Source organism: Eubalaena glacialis, chromosome 4, assembly GCF_028564815.1.
Source record: "Eubalaena glacialis isolate mEubGla1 chromosome 4, mEubGla1.1.hap2.+ XY, whole genome shotgun sequence".
In the NCBI taxonomy this organism is placed as follows: domain Eukaryota; kingdom Metazoa; phylum Chordata; class Mammalia; order Artiodactyla; family Balaenidae; genus Eubalaena; species Eubalaena glacialis.
This window is the reverse complement of record NC_083719.1, coordinates 109,870,213-109,897,071: the sequence shown is the minus strand read 5'-3', so window position 1 is coordinate 109,897,071 and position 26,859 is coordinate 109,870,213. Positions and strand designations below refer to the sequence as shown.

Sequence of the window (26,859 nt, the reverse complement as noted above, 5' to 3'; positions counted from 1 at the left end):
CACAAAAGACCCTGAATAGCTGAAGCAGTCTTGAGGGAAAAAAACGGAGCTGGAGGAATCAGGCTTCCAGACTTCAGACTATACTACAAAGCTACAGTAATCAAGACAATATGGTACTGGCACAAAAACAGAAATATAGATCCAAGGAACAGGATAGAAAGCCCAGAGATAAACCCACGCACCTATGGTCAACTAATCTATGACAAAGGAGGCAAGGATATACAATGGAGAAAAGACAGTCTCTTCAGTAAGTGGTGCTGGGAGAACTGGACAGCTCCATGTAAAAGAATGAAATTAGAACACTCCCTAACACCATACACAAAAATACACTCAAAATGGATTTGAGACCTAAATGTAAGACTGGATACTATAAAACTCTTAGAGGAAAACATAGGAAGAACACTTTTTGACATAAACCACAGCAAGATATTTTTTGACCCACCTCCTAGAGTAAGAAATGAAAACAGAAATAAACAAATGGGACTTTATTAAGCTTAATAGGTTTTCCACAGCAAAGGAAACTACGAACGATGAAAAGACAACCCTCAGAACGGCAGAAAATATTTGCAGATGAATCAACGGACAAAGGATTAATCTCCAAAATATATAAACTGCTCATGCAGCTCAACGTTAATGAAACAACCCAATCCAAAAATGGGCAGAAGACCTAAATAGACATTTCTCCAAAGAAAGCCAAGAAGCACATGAAAAGCTGCTCAACATCACTAATTATTAGAGAAATGCAAATCAAAGCTACAATGAGGTATCACCTCACACCAGTTAGAATGGGCATCATCAGAAAATCTACAAACAAATGCTCGAGAGGGTGTGGAGAAAAGGGAACCCTCTGGCAGTGTTGGTGGGAATGTAAATTGATACAGTGGCGGGGGGTGGGGGGTGGGGGGTGGGGGTGGGATGAATTGGGAGACTGGGACTGACAGATATACACTAATATGTATAGAATGGATAACTAATAAGAACCTGCTGTATAAAAAATAAATAAAATAAAATTCTAAAAATGTGCTCCAAATTTTAGTTTATGTTGGAATACATAAATAGAATTGTCAAAACATGATGCTTTGGAATTTGCATTACTTAAGAGTTGTGCATTTTCTGACTTGATTCTTGTTTCCCTCCTAACTGCAGTGTGTAATGCATCTTGAAGACCGGTTACAGGAGCTATACTTCAAGAGCAAAATGCTGTCTGAGTACCTGAGGGGGCAGATGCGTGTTCATGTCAAGGAGCTGGGAGTGGTTTTAGGGTATGTTCCTGATTCCTTTTCCGGCTTTGCTCTCTTGTTGCACTGTGTTTATTTAGGCAAGGAATATTCCTCAGAATTGCCTTTTTTCTTTTTCAGTTTTTTGTTTTGTTAGAAGCTGTATACTGTTATCATCTGGATTGTTCTATACCAGCGGTCCCCAACCTTTTTGGCACCAGAGACCGGTTTCGTGGAAGACAATTTTTCCACCAACGGGGTGTGGGGAATGGCTTAGGCAGTAATGCGAGTGATGGGGAGCGGCTCATGAAGCTTCGCTCGCTTGCCCCGCCGCTCACCTCCTGCTGTGCGACCTGGTTCCTAACAGGCCACAGACTAGTACCAGTCCACGGCCCGGGGGTTGGGGACCCCTGTTGTATACAATATAAAAGCAGAACCCTGTCCTACACTGATCTGAAATGCACTGTCCCTTGTGCAATTACAGTAGGTTGAGAATGTAGTCGAATAAAAATGAATTAAAGTCTAAATTTTTGCATTAGAAAAAAATAAGTAAGTATTCGTTTTTATGTATTAAATATGTTGTAAACTCATCATTCCCAGCATCTGCCCGGCCATCCAAATGATCTGATTGAAGTAATGGCACTCTATGGATGATGGCATATTATCTACATATTTTTACTCCTTCCCCATTATCTATATATTATGTCTTTATACTCTGAAGTTATTCCTGTGAAGAAGCTAGTTATCTAAAATGCTAACTGAAGGACAAACAGGAAATTGGCGAGAGGCATAGTATAGCCCCTTTCATTATGTTCTGTGGTCACTTTCCCTATGTTCTATGTCCACTTTTTGTGTGTGTGTGTGAAAATTATTTCTTGAAATGCTAGTTGAATAAATTAAAACAAGCTAGAACTTATGTCTAATTCAGCTCTTATGAAGGGAGCAAGAGCCAACATCGAGTTGCTACTGTATGTCTGAAACCAAATTAAATTCTTTCATTAATGTTATTGCTTATTATCCAGATTGGAAATAGATGATTCTCTGCATGTAATGCCTTTATTTTTAGAAAATTTAAACTAATTTTTAAAGTAATGTCATATAATGAAAGTTTCAGTGCATTTTGGCATAAAGTGAAAAGTAAGTTGTATCGTCTTTTCCTCAACTTCCAGTCCTCAATCAAACACAGTTAATGGATTGTTTCTTCTTACAAAATTTTTAAATGTGTAGGGTTAAAAATATAAATTAGTTTGTACTCTATATATCTTTGTGCAGCTTGCCTTTTAATGTATCTTGAATGTTTGTTCATTTAAGCACATACCACACATACTGATCTATATCATTTTTTTTTTCATAAATTTATTTATTTATTTATTTTTGGCTGTGTTGGGTCTTCGTTTCTGTGCGAGGGCTTTCTCTAGTTGCGGCGAGTGGGGGCCACTCTTCATCGTGGTGCGCGGGCCTCTCACTGTCGTGGCCTCTCCCGTTGCGGAGCACAGGCTCCAGACATGCAGGCTCAGTAGTTGTGGCTCACGGGCCTAGTTGCTCCGTGGCATGTGGGATCTTCCCAGACCAGGGCTCGAACCCGTGTCCCCTGCATTAGCAGGCAGATTCTCAACCACTGCGCCACCAGGGAAGCCCTATATCATTTTTAATGGCTGTATTGCATTCCATTATATGGTGGAATTTATTTTCAGTTTTTTGCTGTTACAAATCAATGCTGGAATAAATATAAACCTTTGAGGTTTTAGGATAAATTCTTTGATGTAGAATTTTTGAATTAAAGGGCATATGTGTTTAAATTGTTGATATTTTGACAGGTAATAGTAAATGCTATCCAGAAAGTACCAGAATAAATTTTCACAAACAGTGGGAAGCACACTCTTCTTACTGCTATTTATTACCAAACTTTTTAATCTTTGCCGAGCTACTAGCTGAAAAATGAAATCTGATTTTATTCAGATTTATTCTCTAACCAGGAGTGTGTCTACATAACTTATTTTGATATTGGCCATTTTTCTTTTCCTATAAGTTATTTGTGGTAGGTTGTATTTTTAAGAGGCTTCCATTATGTCTTCCCAGTAAATCTTATTATAGAAACATTTGTATCCAAAACAATATGGCTGCACACTATTATTCTGTTATTATACTATATAATATTTCTTTTTTTAAAAATAAATTTCTTTATTTTATTTTTGGCTGCGTTGGGTCTTCGTTGCTGGGCGCGTGCTTTCTCTAGTTTCAGCAAGTGGGGGTACTCTTCATTGTGGTGAGCGGGCTTCTCATTACGGTGGCTTCTCTTTGTTGTGGAGCACGGGCTCTAGGCACGCAGGCTTCAGTAGTTGTGGCACGGGGGCTCAGTAGTTGTGGTGCACGGGCTTAGTTGCTCCGCAGTATGTGGGATCTTCCCGGACCACGGCTCGAACCTGTGTCCCCTGCATTGGCAGGTGGCTTCTTAACCACTGCGCCACCAGTGAAGTCCCTATATAGTATTTCTTAGACATTGTCCCTTGCCCTGATGCATGGTCCATCAGCAGATGAGTGAGATGGTTTCCTGCATTCGTGACTTTGTTACTGTTGGGTTTCAGAGACATTCTTTTTTAAAAATCTTTAGTTATGGTTTTTACTTACTGAAAAATTTCTAATTTTCATTGTCTTCAGTTCTCTTACCCTTTTCCTTTTGGCCAGGGTGGCCAAGCTCCTTGAGTGGAGATGTATAGTGACTTTAATAGATAGCAGTCATTGCTTGTAGGAGTAAACCTGAACTGAGATTTTTTTTTTTTTATTTCAGGATTGAATCCAGTGATCTTCCTCTTCTGGCTGCTGTAGCAAGCACTCACTCTCCATATGTTGCTCAGATACTACTTTAACAGAAAGGCTGTTGGAAATTAACTTTGGTGGAAAGTTAAGTAGAAACCAAGGAAGCAGTCACAACATGCATTTATGGCAATTTTTTTTCTCTGTCAGACCTTCATCTGAATGAGTCAGTCACCTGGGTGGGTATTCTGCATTGCAGTGCATATTGTGTCATCACTGGATGGCTTTTTCATTTTGATTGGACTTCTGGATGGTGGCAGATTTTTAACCAAGTGAAACTAAAAACAGCATTTGGGGGGAAAGCATTTGAAGAAGCCAAAGTGTAACTTCGACGTTTCTACAAAATGAATAACATCGAGGAATTTCATTATGATCACTACAGTGTTGCCACAACCCATAAGTAGGAGGAATGGATATCTCATGATTAAATGGCTCAGACAGAGTCATTTCATTAGTTTTAATTCTTTATTTCTAAGGTACAAAGATCTATGGAACTTTATTTGTGTTTTTTTGTTTTTCAATTCAAAATAGCTAATTTCTGGGTATTTCTCAAAGTATTTTAAACAGCTTGTTAATTAGAATAAACAGAATAAAGCATATAAATCTGTGTTATGTTATCAACCCAAGTGTACATATGTATCTATTTTTTAAAAAAGCAGAGGTAGAAATACAAGATTGGTAAACATGTCTTTTTAAAAAATATATTTTCAACTAGGATTAATTGTATATAATGTTGAAATATTACTTTCTGGTGATTTTTCTGTTTCACACACCCTAAAATATAAGTAAAGCCAATCTTTTTTTAAGGCTGAGGAATATAGATTCCCAAAATAAGAATACTACTTTATACCATTTGTTTTGTTTATAAGTATAAGCTAATTCTTATAAATGTTAATATTTACGTATTTGCATTTAATTTAATAAATTAAAATTAGGATTAAAAATTGCACCAAAGCATTGGCAGAAATAATACTATTTTCTTTAAAAGTGCTCAGGTAGCCGAGGCCCTTGGTTTCGGTATCAGCCCTTCTTGAACCCATAGGAACTGAATATTTGTTTCACTGCTTCATAATATTCAATTTACACTAAAAGAACTCATTAACTCTTAAGATTATTTTTTTTCTCTAATAGCTCCTCTCTTCCAAAAGCTAATTTTTTTTCAAAGATTTCAACTTTTCAGTTGTTATTGTTTTTGTATATATCGTAGAGTGTTGCTTGTGAGAAAGGCTAATATGGAACCAAACTCTTGTAAGTAATGTAAATAGAAAGATGGGTAGATAAAGTTTTCATTATGCTCTACTACCTCAGTTTACTTGAAATACTACATTATAGTTTATCCTTTACTTATCTGGTCTAAGATGCTTTTAATGCTAGAAGTGAAGCTGGTTTCTGCTTTCATGAACTATTTTCATCATAATTAGTTGATTAGCTTAAAACAGAAAACCACTTGCTCATTCTGTTTCTAGGTACATTTTGTCTATAATGCATCTGTTCTTGCTATTTAAGTTTTCAATAATTAAGAAAGATTTCTGTGGTTTATTTAGTCTTTGACCTTGAATTTATAGCATTGGGTCACATTTTGTCTTACTCTAATCTCCAGCTAGACTAAGAAGAAATGGTTATTTTAATGGAATGTAAACCTGAAATTGGTGTGCTTGCAATCGCTTTGGCCCCTGTGTCCTATCAGCTGGTCCCAGTTAGTACCAGAGTCTTCCATGGATGACTTGCTGTCAAAGAGTGTTTATGGATATATTTTCGTTAGCTTAATTTTTTTAGTCTATTCATTAATGAAGTTCTTCTCTCATCTGTTGTTTGGAATTTTATGAATCAATCTCTTTAGCAGAATTCAGAATATAGAAAAGATCATCTGTGGCCACTGTACATTTTTTTTTTTTAATTGTAGTTCAGGATATGTAGCAGGTAGACAGTGTCTTTTTTGTGTGTGTTATTGTTTAAATTAATCATTGAACTATTCACAGTCCTATCTATTTGAAATCTCTAATAAATTACCATTTAGGAAATCTACTCTTCAATAAATGGATGGCTCATGCTACTGTAATTCTTAAAACTAAGCTTTGCTTGAACGGAAAAGGCCTATAGTTTCTTATAGAATCATCAATCCTTATAGGATTCCTGAGCTTTATAATTTGCAATCCTTCTGTAATTTCTGCTCCTTCGTCATAGTCATTCTTGCATTACACAAAGCCCAAGGAATGAGCTGCTACTTCTTTAAAGTGTGATCATTATGATGAATGTGAAAAGAATTTTTGGCTTGTTCAAGATAATTTTTTTCAACTTCTTATGGTACAGATAGATATATGTTACACATTTTAAAAACCTGTTTGTTGCAACAGGAGATGAAAAAGGGATCTTTTACATTATAGATTTAAAACTAATTTTTCCTGTATATAAACTAATTGGTTTGATTTTAAATATTCCTGGCTTTTATTAATATGTCTTAATTTTGAGTTTGAAAATGTTAAGTGCAATAAACATACTAGCACAGATTTCATTTTGTTGCAATTGGCATACACTGGGGATGATCACTTTAAAAAAAAAACAGATTTTACACAATGCCTACTTCTGGTAGATGTCTTATGAGATTGCTATGCTTTAAGTTATTTAGATGGTGGGAGATGTAAAATGTAAATACTTGTTCCTTGTTCTGTATACATTTCTCAAATGTACGCCTGTATTATAATAACCTCCCAGTTCTAGGGGATATTTGTGCAATAAATACACATGTCAATTTGATGGATGATTTTGGTCTTTCTTTCACATTTAATAAGGTATATGTAACATGGATTCTGGTGCCGGCCCACCTGGATTGTTTTCCCAAATGTGACACTTCTAGACATGTGACCTTGTTCATAATGTCCTTCTCTAATCCTAAATTTCTGTATTGGTAATTTAGTAGAATCTACTTTATGAGGTTGTTGTGAGAGTCAAGTGAAATAAAGAATGTCAAGAATTTATCTCAATGCTTGGCACACTCCAAATGCTCAGTAATTTTGGGGTGCTATGTATGGTTGCTAGGTAATCTGTCCAGCCTTTGCTGTACAGCTCCCATCTATTTTATTTTGGGGGAAATTTAACATTTATTCTTTATTTTTTTTAGTTTTGGCTGTGTTGGGTCTTCGTTGCTGCGCGCGGGCTTTCTCTGGTTGCGGCGAGGGTGGCTACTCTTCGTTGCGGTGCACGGGCTTCTCATTGCGGTGGCTTCTCCTGTTGCGGAGCATGGGTTCTAGGCGTGGGCTTCAGTAGTTGCAGCACGCGGGCTCAGTAGTTGTGGCATGCAGGCCCTAGAGCACGCGGGCTTCAGTAGTTGCAGCACGTGGGCTCAGTAGTTGTGGCTTGCAGGCTCTAGAGTGCAGGCTCAGTAGTTGCGGCGCACGGGCTTAGTTGCTCCGCAGCATGTGGGGTATTCCCGGACCAGGGCTCAAACCCGTGTCCCCTGCATTGACAGGCGGATTCTTCACCATTGCGCCACCAGGGAAGTCCTAATATATATTCTTTTGAGTTAAAATGTAGTAACCAAAAAATATGGTATATTCTTACATTTGACCTAATCTTCACAATGACAAATTGAAATTTTCTTTAAATGCTTTTGTGAAAACAAACTGAATATCAATCATTTAAAACTAGAAGAAGCCATGTAAACTTGTCAAGAACACTGTATCTAATTAAAATTACTACTGACTTTATTATTTTATTTATTTATTTTTGGCTGCATTGGGTCTTTGTTGATGTGCATGGGCTATCTCTAGTTGCAACAAGTAGGGGCTACTATTCGTTGAGGTGCGCGGGCTTCTCATTGCCTTGAGAAGGCAATGAGAAGTGGCTTCTCTTGTGCGGAGCATGGGCTCTAGGCGTGCAGGCTTCAGTAGTTGTAGCACGTGGGCTCAGTAGTTGTAGCTCGTAGGCTCTAGAGTGCAGGCTCAGTAGTTGTGGCGCACGGGCTTAGTTGCTCCGCGGCATGTGGGATCTTCCCAGACCAGGACTTGAACCCGTGTCCCCTGCATTGGCAGGCAGATTCTTAACCACTGCGCCACTAGGGAAGCCCCTGACTTTAAAATTAAACAAAAAATTGGCCTGTTGGTTTGGGTTCTAATCCTGTTCTGTTCATGGATTTGCATGTCCCTCTGAGCAAGTCTGTCGTCTTCATCTGCATTGTAGGAAAGTCACCTCTTCTATCGGTCCTTAGCGCCTGCTCTGCAGCAGTGATTCAACCCTGAGTAGGCTGTTGGGAAGCTGCCTTACTCAGGTTGGGTTGATTTGGGCGGAGTTACGCCAGGAGGCAGGATTAGGCCAGGGGCTTTTTGCAGTGCCTGTTTTCATATTATTTTACATTTATCACTCTTACATTTGACTGAAGAGACTAAGTGCACTGTTTTAAAGCACAAAGGAAGTATCAAGTATTTGGGAAGCATTTATCAGATAGTTTAGAGGTTTATAATACCTGTGTTTATATGTGCTGTTCTCTGATAAAAATTTAAAGAAATCTTGCAACATTTCTGAGAAGCATAGATTCTGCTAATGAGAAACTGAAATACAGGGAATTTAATCTGAGGTCGTATAGTCTTTCCTGTCTCAGAATGTTTCCAACTAGGATGTGATGACAGATGTGTTGTAAAGATACCTGAGATTTCTTTGTTTGTCTTTGCCATTGTAGGAGGTGTAGGGGTGGGATGGCAAGTGGGACCAAACATGAGCTGAAGGTGCACTGGGGGCTGGGGAATTGTAACTCTGAGTGAGAAGGACTTAGGCAGATAGAAAAGGGGGAAGTTGGAGACTGTAATGCTTCCTGTCGTTGCTTTATAGTGCAGACTGTAGACTTGGCCATGTTTGCTGTAGATTTAAGATTTGAAACTTCCCTAAAGAAAAGAAAATACAGGCAATCCAAAAGAGAGTTTTAAAGAATTTTCTTTTAAATTTTTTAAAAGAAATTTTTAGAAAGATTTTTAAATGGATGAAATTTCCATCCATTATTTTTTCAGGAGAACTCTGGTCTTAAAGCATATGCTCGGGTCAGGGGCTTCTTTCTTGCCAACACCCCAGGATTTGGTCCCCTTATAACGTTTCCTTTAAAAGGGACTCTCCTTTTCATAAAAGTATGAGCCTAGACCTATCCCTTCATCAGGTTGCAGACAGCTCTCTGCCCAGGTTAGCACTATCTGATTAGACCTCCCCTAGGTATAACTGTATTTAAGGAGAGTATTAAGTTGAAGAGGCTGGAGACTCCTTCCTTTCCAAGTGGCCATTGTAACAAGGACAGTCCCAAAACATGTCTTTATATTCACCTCAACACTCAAAGTAAAATTATTGATAAAAGCAGTGTTACCTAAATTGTCTCAAAGGGAATAACATTGTTTACGTCTTGTGTAAATATAAAGAAGATATTATTTCCTCAAGAAACTTGTGATGCCACTTTTGTGTCGTACATTTGGTTCATCACTCACAAGTCAATACCCTTCACTGTGTTGGAATTAAGATGGGTCAGACTAGTCCAAAACCTGAGTTAGTTTAAAGTAGTTTTCAAACCTGGTTGCATATTAGGAACACCTAGATAGTGTTTGGAAAGTATTAATTCCTAGACCCCACCCTCAAAGATTCTTATTCAGTGATAGAAACCTTCTGGATTTGGGCCAGCAAGTGCTCTTAGTTTTCAACTAGTAGTGACTCAGTTTCCCAGCATACCCGAAATCTGAATTCCTTACTCCATTCCAGGTGCTATTAAAACCAGTGCTCTTAACTTCAGTCTTTTGATGGTTTGCTGTTGTTCTGCAAAGATGGCCATATGATTGTGTGTGCCTAATGAGTATTCAGTTTTGCATAATAGAATAGTTGTCTAGCCAGATATCTTTCTTTGCCATTGGAAAGCAATCAAGTGTCTATCTTCTTAACAGCAAAATCCCCTCTTAATCACTTAGTCCTAGATAGATCAATTTGTTCATTTAGCAAATATTGATTGAGCACCTGTTACGTGCTGGGCATGGGTCTGGGTGCCAGGGATAAGTCAGTAAACAACACAAACTTTCTCATGAAGTTTACATATTTCCTGCTGGTGGAGGAGATAGACCAAGATATTATGCTGTCAGGTTATGGTAAGTATAATGACAAAAATTAAGGTAGGGTAAGTAGTTAAGCTTTTTTTTTTAAAGACTTAACCATCTTTTTATTTTCCTATAATTTAGTAAATTACTTGCATTCAGAACCATTACTTTTTTGTTTCAGATATATGTTAATGTTGGTGAATCCTATCGTAGAGGTTGGCTTTTCTCTGAAAATAGCTATTAGAGCTCTCACTGTCTCCTCACTTTTTTCAGCATACCAAAGTACAATACAGGATAGCAAAGGACAAGATAGATTTTGGAAATATGCTTAAATTTAGGTGTGTATAGTTACTGTGGATATTAATATACTGTTTTTACTGTTGCTGTCTTATAAGGTCTATATTAATAAGTTACTTTTATAGACTTAATTTTTTCTTGTCAAGTATTATATAAAATTAATAAATGTACACTAATGTAACCATCACTTAGGTCAAGAGGTAAATCATTTTCAGTAATTCAGGATCTCCACCCCTCCTCCATGTGCCCTATCCTGATCATAATACTCTCCCTTCTCATTTTTGTAAATTCCAACCTGATTTTCGTGAACATTTCCTTGCTCTCTTTTAATAGTTTTACTTTTGTGTATGCATCCCTAAGTGATATACTTTAGTTTTGCTTGTTTGAACTTTGTGTAATTATACCCCATATTTTGTTTTGCTTTTTTTCTATCAACATGTTGGCGATTCATTCATGTGCTATGTAGGTGGTATTTCACTGAATGAATATACAGCAATTTACCCATTCTATAGTTGATGGACAATTGGGTTATTTCCAATTTTTGGCTAATATGAACAGTGACCATTTTTGGTCATCTTTTCTGGGTATTCTTTAGGACATATGTCAAGGAGTGGGCTTGCTGTCAAAAGGTATGTTAAGTTTCAGCTTTACTAGATACTTCTTTTTTTTCTAACTGGTTTCCCAATAGACACTTAACTGGCAGTTTGTGAGAGTTCCTGTTGCTCCACATCTTCATGAATACTTAAATGTGTTTCTTAATAGTTCTAATGAAAAAAAAAAAAAGCAGTAAAGGAAAAAAAACCTATCCAATTCTTCAAATTTGAATGTATGCTTTAGAGAAATCACTTCCTAGAGGTAAAGTAATAGAAATAATAAAGAGTGCCTGGATTGTGCAGGCAACATCCTAAATGCTTCACATAAATTATCTCATGTAATCTTAAGAAAATTCCAAAGCAATAGGTCTTTTACTATTCCAATTTTACGGTTAAGGAAACTTAAGTTCAGAAATATCAAATAACTAAGTCATTTAACTAGAAATGGCCTATTAAAGACACAAATACAGATGTTTGCCCCTAAAGTCCAAGCTCGTGGTCATCATGCTTTAATGCCTTTTCCCTCTTTTCAAAATGTTGATGTGGCTTTGGAAACATGCTTCAAAAATGGAAGGGATAACCTTTGTGATCTTACACAGACTTTTGAGAGGATATGTTTATACACAAAAAAATGACGAAAGTGCCAGTGTCACAATTGTGATCAACTGAAAATTTCTTTCCAGAGTGGCTGAGTCATAACTTCCCTGGTAAGGTTTTTGTCCTATACTTAAAAACGAAATGTGCTAATATTATGTTGTAAACTTCAAGTTTGGGCAAGGTGAATGACCAACGGAAAACAAAACCCTTATTAACATCAGCCATCATTACTAGGTCCCTGAAACGGTGAATGTTGCAGCCTGAACTCTCCTTTCCCTTTTGTTACTCTAAAATATAATTTTCTTATTACCATGTCATTAAAAATATGAATAACGTCATAATCTTAAATCGCTTCGAGTTATTTAGTGAACCATGCCAATTGCTGTAAGAAATACTAAGATGTATTCAGTGGAAAGGACATGCTTATGAGGCTCCAAAGTAAGGAACTGTGTAACCTGTACGGCTTATCTGTACGCTGACATAGGACTGTTTAGAACGATGGATTCTGGAATTCTGTCAGTGACCTTAAGGCAGAAACAGCCTCTGCAGGTGTGTGGCTGCCGCAGAGAGTAGTCGAGATGTTTTTCTTACCAAGGGACTAGTAAATAAACGTTAATTTGCCTTATTCGGCCTGTTGGGAAACAGACTAGTATGTAAAGTGTAGTGAGAGAGCGGTCACTCCTGAGCCAGGCAACCCTAAGGCCCGCTGCCTGAGAAGGGGTTGAGCGGAGGGAAGGCTGTCCTGGGCATTGGTTACGTGAACGTAGTCTAGACTGACTTCGCGAACCAGCAGTAACTCTTGAGCTGGCTGCAGGCACGGTGGCTGCCCACCCCTGCTCAAGGCCACGAATCTTCGGTTCCTCTGCCCTGATGTCAGGGCGTCCGTCTTGGACAAGGCAGGTACTTCTCGGCGGGCCCCTTCCACAAGAGATTCGTTTTATTAGAAGACAGGGAAGAGAAGGTATGAACTTCCTCGTTTGCCGAATGGCCGCTTCGACTTCCGCACGTTCTCCAAGGGAGCGGTGTCGGAGATGCAGAGCTGGAGCTCCGCCCCGGGCTTGGCCATGCCCTGAGCTTCCGTATTTTGGCACAATCAGAACTCTCCACCCAGAACACCTGCCGCACGGGTTCGATCCCCAACAAGCTATTCTCGTTCAGTCGGTCACAGCGCGTTTTCAGCCCCTCCACCGGAAGCTGGAGTGGCGGAAACCCCAACTCCGAGGCGGATCCCGTGACGGGCTTGGGTGAGGTCTCGCGACGTTTCTTCAAATCTCACGAAGAAGGGTTGGAGGAGGCTTCACTGCACCACCCCAGTTTTTACGTCATTGCAGAGTCACGCCCTTAGGCGCCCGTTTGCGCGCTTGCGCTTGCTGCGCACGCGCACTCGCCTTTCCTCCGCCCCCGCGCGGGCTTCCCTCTGGCCAGTCGCGCGTGGGCTGAGGCCCTGGGCGGGTGGTGCGAAGGCTTGTTTGCCAAAGCGCGGTCCCCGCCGCAGTGCGGAGCTCCCTTCTTCAGGGGAGGGGGAAAAGGGTGTAGCCCCCCCCCCTACCTAGGGTGAATGGGCTGTCGCGTGGGCTGCTAAGGGCAGGCTGGGGAGCACGGGGGCCGGGGCCGCGACCATGAACTCACCCGTGGACCCCGGAGCTAGGCAGGCGCTGAAGAAGAAGCCGCCCGAGCGGACGCCCGAGGTAAGGCCAGCCGGCCCGGCGCGCCTCCCGCTGTCCAACGGACAGCATCCCTCTGTCGGTCCGAAACTTGCGGCGACTGTCCCCTTGCCAGAGCGTCGCACCTGCTGCCAAGGTATCTGTTCTCTGAGTCCCCGGCCCTGACCCAGGCCCTTGTCGCTGGCGGGTGACGACCGTCTTTCCTGCTCGCTGTGCCGCCTTCCCCGCACACCCGTCCTTGCCGGTGATTTCCCAGTGTTTTCGATAAAAAAGCACCATTACTAAATCGTATTTTCTCAGGGTAAAATGTGGGTCTCGGACTGAGATTGTCCCGTAGGTAGGTAGACTATGAAAAATTGTAAGTGAACTATAACAGCCGTGTTATTAAGAAATAACTTCTCTTAAAGTTCTTTGAAATACTGTTCAGTTGCCTAAAGAAAAAGTTTTCAAGATCAGTTTAAAAGTTTGCATCCAGTCAGATGATGAATTCTGGTGGAGAATTATGCGTATCTGAAGATCAGTTCTGGGGAGGTCGTTTTTCAGACTGTGTCACTGGGAAATGTTACAGTATTTTGTGCTTGGATCCAAAACCTGCTGTATTGAGTTAAATGATTTTCACTTGAGCTGAAGGCTGGGGTTCGGGCAAATAACTAAAACCTGTTAACCTTGGCAGTCCCTATAGGCTTAAATTGGGGGTGGGGGGGAAGGTTTTCCTTGATTTGGAGAAGTTTCCATAATAAGTGGTATGTTTCCTAAACCAAAAAGCAAAAACTAACAACAATGTGAATGGATTGTTGGATTGTCTTGTGTGTAATTGCAATAAATACAATGAAGTGCTTTGGTTAGTTCTTCCTAAGTCACTTTTGTGTTTTTCAGATTTATAATGTTTTGCATAGTAAGTCTCAGTAATTTGGGCTGACCTTTTGTGACATGATATTAGTCAAGCTGTAATTGTAGCTACTGGGTCAAACTTTCTTATTGGAAATCCTGATCTTTGCATATAAACAAAGCAAATTCTACCACTTTCCACGGCCCTCTTTTTGAGACCTGCATTTGTAATCCCATGTGTCTTAATTTCCCTCTGATAATTCTTGAGGTCATTGTGAGTTAATTGAAAGCATTCACTTTGAACAGGTGAATCTACCATAGTTTTTATATCATTAGAAAGTATCATACAAGGCTTACAATGTATAATGTAGGTTTTACTTTTAAATATTACTTATGATAAAATCACATTTTAATGGGAAGATCCTAATTTTCTTTAATAACAGAATTACCTACTTTGAAATTGCTTATTTTTGAGCCTTAGGAAATTTTCTAAACTGTTCACAAAGTTATGTTGGCCAGTGTGTGCTGTGTAAGTACTTTATCTTGTTTTACTGGGACAGCAGCGTTGTTTAAGGAAATGCTAAACAACTGCCCACAGTACACAGACTGGAGCTCTGACATCTAGCAGCATAACTTGTTAACTGCTTGAATCACTGGCAGTGCTTTTTAAACTTTTATTGGTTGATTGATTGATTGATTGATTGCCACGCCACGCAGCTTGTGGGATCTTAGTTCCCCCACCAGGGATTGAACCCGGGCCCTTGGCAGTGAAAGCGTGGAGTCCTAACTCCTGGACCGCCAGGGATGTCCCATCATTGGCAGTGCTTTTGAATGAGTGTAGAATTTGTTCGGGGTACAGAAGTATCAATAAAGAAGTGATAAATTGAATCCTAGTGTTAAGCTATTTGTGATAAATAATTTGATGAAATTCTCACAGGGTCATGCCTGCTTTCGGAAGATCCTTATTCTTTTTAGTGGCTCTTAAGGGTCTATTATAAATATATTCACTCAACAATTATTTGTTGAAAGCTTACCAGTTCAGGGCGCTATTTTGTGCACTAGGATGTATCAGTGAACAAAACAGGCATGCCCTATTGGTGTTTACATTCTAACAGAAGGGGGAGGGGAGTAGGCAGATAAATATAATAAACAAGTATGTTACATAATATGTTAGCTGATAATTGCTAGTTAAAGAAAGAGCAGGATAAAGGAATTGGAAGTAAGGGACAAGGACTGGGTGCAATTTAAGGTAGTCGGTGTCCTGGTTGAGATGAATTTTGATTAAAGTCTTGATTCATGTGATAGAGTTAGCCATGGGGATATATGGGGAAATAGCTTTCCAAGTAGGATAGTCATTGCAAAAGTTCTAAGATGAGAATGTGTCTGGTGCATTCAAGGAATAGCAAGGAGCTCTGAGTGACTGGAGAAGAGTGGTAAGAGATGAAGTCAGAGAGGTGATAGTGGTGGTGTAGGATGGAGCTTATCATGCAGGACTTTCTAAATTGTAAATTCTTTGACTTTTACTTTGAGTGAAAGAGGGTTTTATTTTCCACCAAAATGTTTTGAAGCAGAGGAACGATGTTATCCTAGTTTTTAAAGCATCCCCTGGCTGCTTGCTGGATTGAGAATAAACTGTGTGGGAGCAGGGGTAGAAAGAAACAGGAACATCAGTTAGAGGTTATCACATTAAAGCAGGGAAGAGATCATAACTCAGACTAAAGTGATAGTAATGCTGGTGGTGAGTAGTAGTCAATTATGGAAACAGGATTTAGCCAACAGGATTTGCTAATGGATTAGATTGTGCTTTGAGGAAAAGAAAAGAATCGAACATGATTTCAAGGTTTTTGGCCTGAATAACTGGAGTGTTGGAGTTACCATTGAAGAGAGTTTGATCTGCCATCAAAGAGACTGGGAAAGCTGCAGGAGGAGTAGTTTTGGGGAGGGGAGTGGATCAGAAATTCAGTTTTGAACATGTCACATTTGAAATGTCTGTTAGAAATGTCAGGTAAGGAGTTGCATATACAATTTGTAATTATTTCTAAAGAGAAGGCTGGGTTGGAAATAGAAATTTTATAGTTATTAGCTTACAGATAATGTTGAAAGTCATGAGACTAGATGAAATTACCGAAGTAGTGAGTGTACATGGGAATAGAAGAGGACCAAAGACAGTGCCCTGGGGCACTTGATCACTACAAGGTCAGGGGAGAAGAGCAGAAACCAGCAAAGGAGAAGGCATGGGAGCAAACAGTGCAGGAGAAGAAAAACTAGGATAGAGTGGTGCTGTCCTGGAAGCTAAGCCAATAAAGTGTGTAATAGAAGGGGATAAAGCATTCATTCAGCTTATTTTTCCTTGAATATGTACTGGGCACAAAGCATTATGAAAAAATATACAAATAGATAAGAATCAGTGTCTTATAATTTTGTAATCAGATTTTTGCATCATATAATTAATGAATAAAGAACTCTTCTGTTTGTTTCTGGGACAAAATTAATGGTTCTTTTATTTTGACCCATGTGTTGTCCTTACATATCAACTCAAGCATAATCCTAGTGAGCCAGACACTGAGAATGGAAACTTTTGTAAAGTATGCCATTTAGAACTGTGTTCTAACACAGTTTTTACTTTTCTGGCCATTTCTCCTACTGTGTAGATTCACCTTCCACAGCACATTGTCTTTCCTGAGCTAGTTCTCTGATTTCCTTTCCCACCTTACAAAGATCTTTTTTTTTTTTTTAACGGAAAATTTTAGATTTAAATACTCTGTGGGAAGCTAAGTGCTCTAAAGCAACAAAAGCTGTTAAGGTACTTATTTTGAGTCATCATGCCAAAATTAAAGATGCCACAGTCAAAACTGAGACCTTGAATTTGGCTTTTTCTCAACTCAGTCCATATTCAATGCCATTCTTTCTCTGTAATCTTTCTTTTTTACCTCGGAGTGAACACCTTATTTCTCTTATATTTCTGTCTCTAAGTGCTTAATACCATGTTTTGTGCATGTTAAATGATCAATAAATATGTTAAACAGAACAAAATTTAGAATTAATTTTGTAAAGTCCTCAAGTTAAAAAGATAATACTTCTGTTCATTAGAATTGCTGATTTTGTACATCCTGGGTGGTCTCATTCTGCACCGTGACTTCAGTTAATTTTTATAGGCTGACACCTAGGTCTGTATAGCGCGTGTTACCCCCTTCCATGTGCTTCAGATTCATATATCTAACCACTAAATTGTCCTCCAGGTTCTTCAGTCATTAGTCTCAAATTGAAACCATCATCATTCCTCCTCTTTAATATTCTGCTGGTGACTGCCCCAGTTGCTCAATCCAGAAATTAGTGTTTTTACTCTTGATTCCGCCTGCTGTCTTCCTCTCTATATCTAACTGGTCACTAAACCTTGTTTGATTTTACATCTTGAATCTCTCTCTACCTCTTCCTATCCAGCTGTGCTACCCTAGTTCACACTTTTATCGTTTCACCCCTGAATTTTTGCTTGAGTCTTTTTATTTATTGTCATATTATTGCTAGAGTGATCTTTCTAATACTCGGATCTGATCATCTTCTATTCTTGCTCAGAATTTAATTATTTCCCACTGCCTAGATAGGTTAGCAATATAAGTTATCATCCAGATCATTTTTGAGAATTAAAAGAGGTGGATTAATATTTATACCAGGAAAACAGATTAAAGGACTGTCTCCAGCAAATTGAGATGTATGGTTACCTCATGCAGATGATAACATTAATTTATTCATTCAGTTAACAGATGATATGTTAGGCACAATACTAAAAGCCAAGGTTGTAGAGAGAAATTGGACATGGTCCCTATTCCTCAGTGACTTAGGAGACAGATGTGAAAACAGTAGAATGTTAAGGTTACTAGTGACGAAGGTATGGATAGGGCACTTTACAACTGCAAGTGGGGAAAGGACAGGCTTCTTGGAGGAGCCTTAAATTAAAGGTTAGATGTCGTGAATAGCTGTCTGGATGATATCCAGAAGGGAGGTCATTCCAGGCAGAGAGCAGCAGGAGCAAAGGCACTAATGGTTACAAGCCAGGTACATTTGTAGAACAAGAAGCCAGTCTGTAAGACTAGAGTATGCATTCCCAGTGGGGATGATGTCATCCCCAAAGGGACAAAAATTGGGTCTTTTGGGGGGAGTGAAAAAAAAATCTTAGATATTACTATGGTTTGTGTAGTAATATCTACACAAAACTCATCCCTACCTGACAAAGTCTTATTCCTTAATATTTAATTGGAGACGGGGTGGCAATTATGAGAAATACTCTTTGGAGGGATGTGATAATGAAAAAAGGTTGCAAAACACTGGGCTAGTGTATGGGGTGTTTGTGTGTGTAAGGGGATGGTACATGGTGGTGGATGTTAAATGTTGAAGCTGGGTATAATAGCAGGATTGGATCATTTCAGGGATTTGGACTGGATGTTGTAAATAAAGGAGAACTATTGGAGGGTTTAAAGCCCAGAAATAAGATCAGTTTTACAAAGATTACTCTGTCGGCATTGTTGAAGAGGTAGGGGGGGCAGGGGGTCGGTCGGGAAGAGCACAGGCCGGCTACCTTAGAGGCAGGGTGGTTTACAGTAGGATGAACAGATAACATTTTGTCCAAACCATGATATTTTTCTGTGTGAAAGCCAAGACTGTTAATGATTATATCAGGATAACCGGGAAATCAGGAGATACAGATCTGGTTATAGGAAACAAATGCAGTAGTTCAGGAGTGAGATAAGGTAGCAGAATATTTGATAGTGGAATAGTGAGGAAGTAAAATTGGCCCAACATGGTCACTGGTTGAAACGGGAATTTGTACATCCCACCAGAGTTTTGTTTTGTTTTGTTTTTTTAAACTTTGAAATTGACTGTAATACACATACAGTAAAGTCCGCATGCTTTTAAGTATAAGCTAGCTTAATTTTCACAAATATATTTAGCTACCATCCAAATCATGATATAGAATATTACCAGCACTCCAGAAACTCCCCCTTTGCCCCTCCCAATCAGTACCCTTTCCCAAAGGAAACTGTTCTGACATCTTTCACCATAAATTTGTTCTGCCTGTTTTTGAATTTCATTTGAGTGGAATCATACAGTGTGTATTCTTTACAGCAACCAAGAGGACTATGAAACTATCTTGGTTCTTTGCGTTTTATCTCTGGACTGGACTTTGAAGCTTCTCTCTTGGCTTTCCTTGATCTTCATGTACTTATCCTTTTTTATACCGTGACTCACCTACCCTTTTGGATTGGCCACCTCATTCTGTCCAAGCCTACTCTTGCGGTAACTGCCTCAAACCCCAGATGCTGCACTTGAGGCAAAGATATACTCTGTCCTTATATTCTTCTCAAGTGTCTGCAATAGCTCTGGGGCAAATCTGGCAAAACTTTTCTGTCTTTTGCTTGTTGGGACAGACTTGGGTTGGGTCTGTTCAGAGTAAAGCAGAAGTTCAGATAATTTATGAATTTCTCATTTGGGTAACTGTGTATAAGAGTACGTTATTAAAGAGCAGAATTAGGGTAGAAAGAGAATTCAGTTTTGGAAAGGGTTTGAGACTCTCTACAGGAGACACAGATAGAGATGTTCAGTAAGCATTTGGAGCTTCAGGTCAAACCAGGTTATGGGTCTGAGTTGGTCTGAGAGTCTACAGCATATGGGTCATAGGTGAAGTCATGGGATTGGTGGGAATACTCAGTGAGAAAACTAAGTGAGAATAGAAGGGCAGACCCTTTGGGTGCTCTAATATTAAAGGGATGGGGGAAGGAAAAGAAAACTGCCTAAGAGAATGAAAAGAAATTGTTTATAGAGGTAGAAGGAGAACAGAAGAGTGGTGTTACAGGAGGACATTTCAGAAAGAAATCCCTAATCATTAATATCAGGTACTATAGAGAGTTCAAGAAAGGTGAGGACTCATAAATTCTTCGGGTTGCGTCCATCAGAATGATTTCAGTGGACTGAATACAGAGCCTGACTGCAGTGGATTAAAGTGAGAATCAGACCCAAGAAAGTGAAGGCAGCAAGTGTACTGTTTGTGAGTTTGGCTCTGAGGGGAATGGGAAAGATGTAAAGTCCTCCATTATCTTCTGCCTAGCACTCTAGCCTTATCACCCCCCACCCCCAAACACATGCATTTTAAACTACTTATATAAATATCCTAACACAGTACTTTTTTAAAAAAAAATTTTTATTGGAGTAAAGTTGCTTTACAGTGTTGTGTTTCTGCTGTATAGCAAAGTGAATCAGTTATATGTATACATATATCCCCTCTGTTTTAGATTTCCTTCCCATTTAGGTGACCACAGAGTATTGGGTAGAGTTCCCAGTGCTATATAGTAGGTTCTCATTAGTTATCTATTTTATACATAGTAGTGTATGTATGCCAATCCCAATCTCCCAGTTCATCCTACCCTCCCCCTTCCCCCCCTTGGTATCCACAAGTTTGTTCTCTACATCCGTGTCTCTACTTCTGCTTTGCAAATAAGTTCATCTGTACCATTTTTCTAGATTCCACATATAAGCGATATTATACGATATTTGTTTTTCTCTTTCTGACTTACTCTGTATGACAGTCTCTAGGTCTATCCACGTCTCTGGAAATGGCACTATTTCGTTCCTTTTTATGGCTGAGTAATATTCCATTGTATATATGTACCACATCTTCTGTATCTTTTTGAATTATGGTTTTCTCTGGGTATATGCCCAGGAGTGGGATTGCTGGGTAATATGGTAGTTCTATTTTTAGTTTTTGAGGAGCCGCCATACTGTTCTCCATAGTGGCTGTACCAATTTACATTACCACCAACGGTGTAGAAGGGTTCCCTTTTCTCTACACCCTCTCCAGCATTTATTATTTGTAGATTTTTTGATGATGGCCATTCTGCCTGGTGTGAGGTGATACCTCATAGTAGTTTAGATCAATGGAACAGGATAGAAAGTCCAGAGATAAACCCACGCACCTATGGTCACCTAATTTATGACACAGGAGGCAAGAATATACAATGGAGAAAAGACAGTCTCTTCTATAAGTCGTGCTGGGAAAACTGGACAGCTACATGTAAAAGTATGAAATTAGAACACTCTCTAACACAAACTTAAAATGGATTAAAGACCCAAATGTAAGGCCGGACACTATAAAACTCTTAGAGGAAAACATAGGCAGAACATTCTTTGACATAAATCGCAGCAAGATCTTTTTGACCCACCTCCTAGAGTAATGAAAATTAAAAAAAAATAAATGGGACCTAATTAAACTTAAAAGCTTTTTCACAGCAAAGGAAACTATAAACAAAATGAAAAGACAATCCTCAGAATAGGAGAAAATATTCGCAAACGAAGAGACCGACAAGGGAATAATCTCCAAAATACACAAACAGCTCATGCAGCGCAATATCAAAAAACAACCCACTGAAAAAATGGGCGGAAGACCTAAATAGACATTTCTCCAAAGAAGACATAGAGATGGCCAACAAACACATGAAAAGATGCTCAATATCACTAATTATTAGAGAAATGTAAATATCCTAACACAGTACTTTTCAACCTGGGCTACATATGTTTTTCAACCTGGGGAATTTTTTTTAATGCCCAGGCCCACCCTTCATTTCTTGAATTAGAACCTTCTGGAATCGAGTGTCAAGCGTTGGTATTTATAGAAGGCTCCTTAAGTAATTCTGATATATAGACAGAGATTAGAAGCATTGTCCATTGTGCCATATTCTCCTTTCTGTGTGCTTTATATAGGGTGGGAAAGTGTTTAGGGCCCTGGAATTTGGATTTGGACAAGCCTACTTGAGATCTGGGCTCTAGCACTGAGAATTTGAGTGACCCTAGGAAAGTTACCTAACTTTAAGATTGAATATCTTTGGGGGATTGTTACGTGGACTGAATGAGATAATATATGTAAGTATTTATTTAGCAAAGTGCCAATCATAATGAGCACTCAATAAATGTAGCCATACATATTAGTTTGCTATTTCCTTTGTCTAGAACACCATCCTCTCACTTGACAAATCCAGACTCCTCACTGAAATCTCATCTCCCACTCCTTCTCTGTGTCCCTTCCTCTGCCATAGCAATTACTGTACTGTGTTATGATTACTAGCATGTTTGTCTCTCTGGCTGGACTGTAAGCTCCTTGAAGACAGTGACTATATCCTTATCTCCCAGTTTCCATCATGCAATACTTGTTACATAGTAGGTAGCCAAATATTTGTAGCGTAAATGACTTTAAAGAGAAAAGGAATCTGAAAAATACTGTTCCCCTGTTTTTCTAGTTGTGATTTTTGTTGGTCTGATACTTGAAGTGCTGGGGAAAAAAAGACTGATGAAGTTTGGCACAATGGCAAAATTTGCCATGAATATCCTCTTATTAAAATATGAATAATGTACAATTACCATAAAGAAACTATGTGTTTTACCTGGCAGTTCTTCAGAGACAATTCAGATAGAGGAACTTAAGTCATACCTTGAAACAGGAACTTCTTTTTTATATGGCTTTGAAACACATTTCCAGTTTTAACTGCAATGCCAGTTTTAACTTTTCATGTGTTTTTAACCAGGTGGCTTAAAACTTTTGCTGGGCAAATATTTCACGCTCAGCTAGATGTTACTGTAATTGCCTATTTACAATCCAGAAAAGGGTTTTGTTAAAAAACAAACAAACAAAAAAAAGTAGCTTATTTTTGTTACCAAAAGTTAAAGAGGGAACTTGGACTGAAAGAATGTAAACTTTAGTATTCTTATAATTATTTGTTACTCTATTTCAGAATTTAGAATAATGGTTTTTAAGTGTACACTTGTAGAGATTTTTTCTGAATTGGCGAAAGAGCACCATTGTACTTGGAGTCGTTTTTGAGTGAGTCACTGTGTGCATCCTTGAGGGTGGCAGAACAAAGATTCTGTTGTGCTTTTCTACAGCAGATGCACATTCAGAGGGTTCCTTGGAAAATAAGAGAACTTATTTATGCTTCTGGGCCCCTCTGACCTTCATTTGTAAGCTAAACTGTATAGAAAGGGAGTACTAGATCTGGATGGGGCCTTTATTAGACAGTTCTTTTGCATGACACCTCATTTTACATGTATTGGAGATTCCCAACTTGAGAAAAAAAACTGTGGCGATTCAGGAGTTTAGACACCATAAAATCTTGTTTTTGAGAGATGAGCTTCCCTGAGAGGGAATTTTGCAAAGAGGAGGAGCAGCCAGGCATGGTGAAATTGACTGACAAAGTCATGTTCTTTGAAAGGGATGTAGGATTGTGAGCTCTGTAACATTGTAGTTATCCTTTGGCTTTACCTTGAACTGGGCTGTTTAAACTGAGGTCTCACTGTAAATAAAAACTGAATGAGCCACTTCATTAAGAACTTGAGGTTATGGAGGCATAAGCAGCCCCCATTTGATGTTCACTACTACCAGACATTCTCCACTACTTTGCCCCAAACTGAAATTTTGGCAGCCCTAGGGCTTCTGGCTTTGACATGTGGCAGAGGCAGTGGGACTTGTTGGACAGGACACTTAGTACATAGCAGAAGTAGCACACCACCTAGCATGTATTTGTGAACGTATGTATATGTAGCTTTTCCAAAAATACTTTAGCTGATGGTTCAAGAGCTAGTGAAATGGGTTGCATACAGATAAAGGAACTGAACTTGAGAGAGGTAAAATGTCTTGCTCAAGGTCACATGATTCATCAGTCACTTCCTCAGTCCAGTAGTGCCCCACTGCTTTCTCTTTATCAGTGAACTTTAGGTTACATTTTAAGCTTTGAATTGTGTTTTTTTACTGACATCTATATAGAGGCCTAATATTTTCTTAAATAAATGCCTCTCATTTAATCGTGACTGTACTATATGAAGTATAATACCTTAAGGTGCCTGTGTCAGTTTAATGGAAGTTTATAATTCTCAAGTTTTATGTAGAATGAAAACAGGTGTGCTTGATATGTGATTTTTTTTTTTTTTTTTTATACCATTCTGTTTTATAACTTGTTTTCAGAGGATGGTAGCCTATTCTAGTTTGGTTTCTTAAAAGCATTCTTTTAATATGAGAAGGCTTCATCATAGTATATTTTTTAGAAAAGAGTTTATAAGTATCACAAGTGGCAACTGAAGTTTGGATTGCTTATGAGCTCCTTAAATGACTCTCTGAGGCAGAGTTGAATGCATACTTTTTTTGTGGAAGACTGCCTGATGAATGTTTGTGTGGTAAATATTTTTAAAGTCCTGTTTTTAAGTGCCAGGGATAAAAGATTAAAGTTCTTAGGGGAGGAGATGGGCAAGTACACAGACAAAATACAGCCTGGTTAAGTACTGTGATAGTTGCACATATCAGGTGCTCAGGAGTTTTGTAGGAGGGCTGTTGGGAGAGAGGAGTAAAGGGTAGGCAGGTGTCATTCAAATTGTTTTAGAAAAGGGAACCCTGACATGAGTATAGATTTGAATATATAAAAGTTAGGTGAAGAAGGAACAATGTGTTTGCTGAAAAGGGAACAGCATTTTCCAAGGCCACAAGATGAGCTTGGTATGAACATGCAAGTTGCCCGCGTAGCTGGAACATTGGGACAAGAATAAGTAGTAAAATAGGTGAGGCTGCAGGCATGGTCAGGATCCAGAACATGAAGGACTGTGTTCTCCTTGTTAAGGAGTTTGTATTTTCTTTTTAGAAAGATCACTCTGGCAGCACTCTGAAGAATGGATTACAGGGGGCCAGACTAGAGGCAAGAAGGCTGTTTTCTGTTACCCAGTAAGAAATAATCCCTAAATTGCTCCAGTTGAGATGGTGAGCAGAGATGTTTAGAAAGTAGGATTGATAGATTTCTTACCAGAGCCATTGAAGGTGAGTACTGTCACCTAAATCAGGGAACCGAGGAGCAAGACACAGCTAGGGGTACAGATAATCAGTTTAACTTTGGATATTTGCACTTGAGATGCTGAGGGGTCACGCAGGTGAAAGTGTTCAGTGTGCAGTAGAAAGTGTAGGTTGTTTATTACTTCTCCATTTATTAGCTGGTATTATGTACAGAAGAACTTTCCCCACTTGCCCCTCTCCTCCTTCTCTAAAAAAAAAAAAAAAAATCACTGAATTCAAGGATTATTTTTGTATTTTTAATATTGTCATTATTCTTTTTGATTCTTAGGTTGCCCCAAATTTAGCCACTAGGAGCCCTTTCTAAGTCAGCTCCTGTGTCCTTTTGGCATGACCCAGTCGTCTTTAAGTAATACCTTACTTTCTGGCCCCAAAAGGTGTTCCAGGCTTTTACTTTCCTTGCCCTACTACTGAAATCAGCCGTTTATGGGCTTGGCCAAAAAGTTCATTCGGTGTTTTCCGTAAGATGGCTCGCTTAGTTGTCTTTATTTTCATGTGAAACAATTTTGTTAGATTGTATTGTGATAGCTGTCATGTCAGTGTGCATTTTAAAAAAAACATCAAAATTGGTGAATTTTTGTGTAGCCATTTTAATATTGAAGATGGAAGAAAAAAGCGACTTTTTTGGCATATTATGCTTTATTATTTAAAGAAAGGTAAAAACGCAACTGAAACACAAAAAAAGATTTGTGCAGTGTATGGAGAAGGTGCTGTGGCTGATCGAACATGTCAAAAGTGGTTTGCGAAGTTTGGTGCTGGAGGTTTCTTGCTGGACGATGCTCCACGGTCAGGTAGACCAATTGAAGTTGATAGCGATCAAATCGAGACATTAATTGACAACAATCAACGTTATACCATGCTGGAGATAGCCGACATATTCAAGATATCCAAATCTTAAGCGTTGAAAATCATTTGCACCAGCTTGGTTATGTGAATCACTTTGATGTTCCACATATAAGTTAAGCGAAAAAAATCTTCTTGACTGTATTACCGCATGCGATTCTCTACTTAAACATAATGAAAACGTTCCGTTTTTAAAACAAATTGTGACGGGAGATGAAAAGCGGATACTGTACAATAATGTGGAGCAGAAGAGATCGTGGGGCAAGCTAAATGAACCACCACCAACCACACCAGAGGCCGATCTTCATCCAAAGAAGGTGATGTTGTGCATATGGTGGGGTTGGAAGGGAGTCCTCTCTTATGAGCTCCTTCCGGGAAACCAGATGATTAATTCCAACAAGTACTGCTCCCAGTTAGACCAACTGAAAGCGGCACTCGGCGAAAAGCGTCCAGAATTAGTCAACAGAAAACACATTATCTTCCATCAGGATACCGCGAGACTACATGATTTTTTTTATGACCAGGTAAGAACTGTTATAGCTTGGCTGGGAAGTTCTGATTCATCCGCCGTATTCACCAGACATGGCACCTTCAGATTTCCATTTATTTCGGTCTTTACAAAATTCTCTTAATGGAAAAAATTTCCATTCCCTGGAAGACTGTAAAAGGCACCTGGAACAGTTCTTTGCTCAAAAAGATAAAAAGTTTTGGGAAGATGGAATTATGAAGTTGCCTGAAAAATGGCAGAAGGCAGTGGAACAAAACAGTGAATACATAGTTCAACAAAGTTCTTGGTGAAAATGAAAAATGTGTATTTTATTTTTACTTAAAAGCCGAAGGAACTTTTGGCCAACCGAATATCTGAGGAACCTGGGTTCCTTTTAGTAGGAAATGGTATTTAGAATCCATGGTCTGGGCTCCAGGTGTGGTAAGTGTTATATAGCCCTTTATTGCCATTTTGCAGAATATATTTACACCTTCACGGATGATAAAACCAATGGAATGGAATTCTATGTTTAATGTATGGGCTTGTTAACTTGGAGATATTGTTGAAAATCTTTAAAATAGCTTTAATTGTCTGCT

The 26,859-nt window shown here is 39.0% G+C and overlaps 2 protein-coding genes across 7 annotated transcripts in view; both read left to right on the top strand.

Moving 5' to 3' along the window:
• The window catches only part of FNIP1 (folliculin interacting protein 1), a 121,862-nt gene extending 117,334 nt beyond the window's left edge, over positions 1-4,528 (top strand). For all 3 annotated transcript variants that reach the window (XM_061189565.1, XM_061189566.1, XM_061189564.1), the window contains 2 exons: positions 1,147-1,262; positions 4,006-4,528. In XM_061189565.1, the coding sequence (XP_061045548.1) occupies positions 1,147-1,262; positions 4,006-4,084 (195 nt within the window). In that variant the 3' untranslated portion in view covers positions 4,085-4,528. The remainder of the gene's footprint in view (positions 1-1,146; positions 1,263-4,005) is intronic.
• Positions 4,529-13,006: 8,478 nt separating this feature from the next.
• RAPGEF6 (Rap guanine nucleotide exchange factor 6) overlaps positions 13,007-26,859 on the top strand; it is a 231,800-nt gene continuing 217,947 nt past the window's right edge. For all 4 annotated transcript variants that reach the window (XM_061189561.1, XM_061189562.1, XM_061189560.1 and 1 more), the window contains exon 1: positions 13,007-13,259. In XM_061189561.1, the coding sequence (XP_061045544.1) occupies positions 13,191-13,259 (69 nt within the window). In that variant the 5' untranslated portion in view covers positions 13,007-13,190. The remainder of the gene's footprint in view (positions 13,260-26,859) is intronic.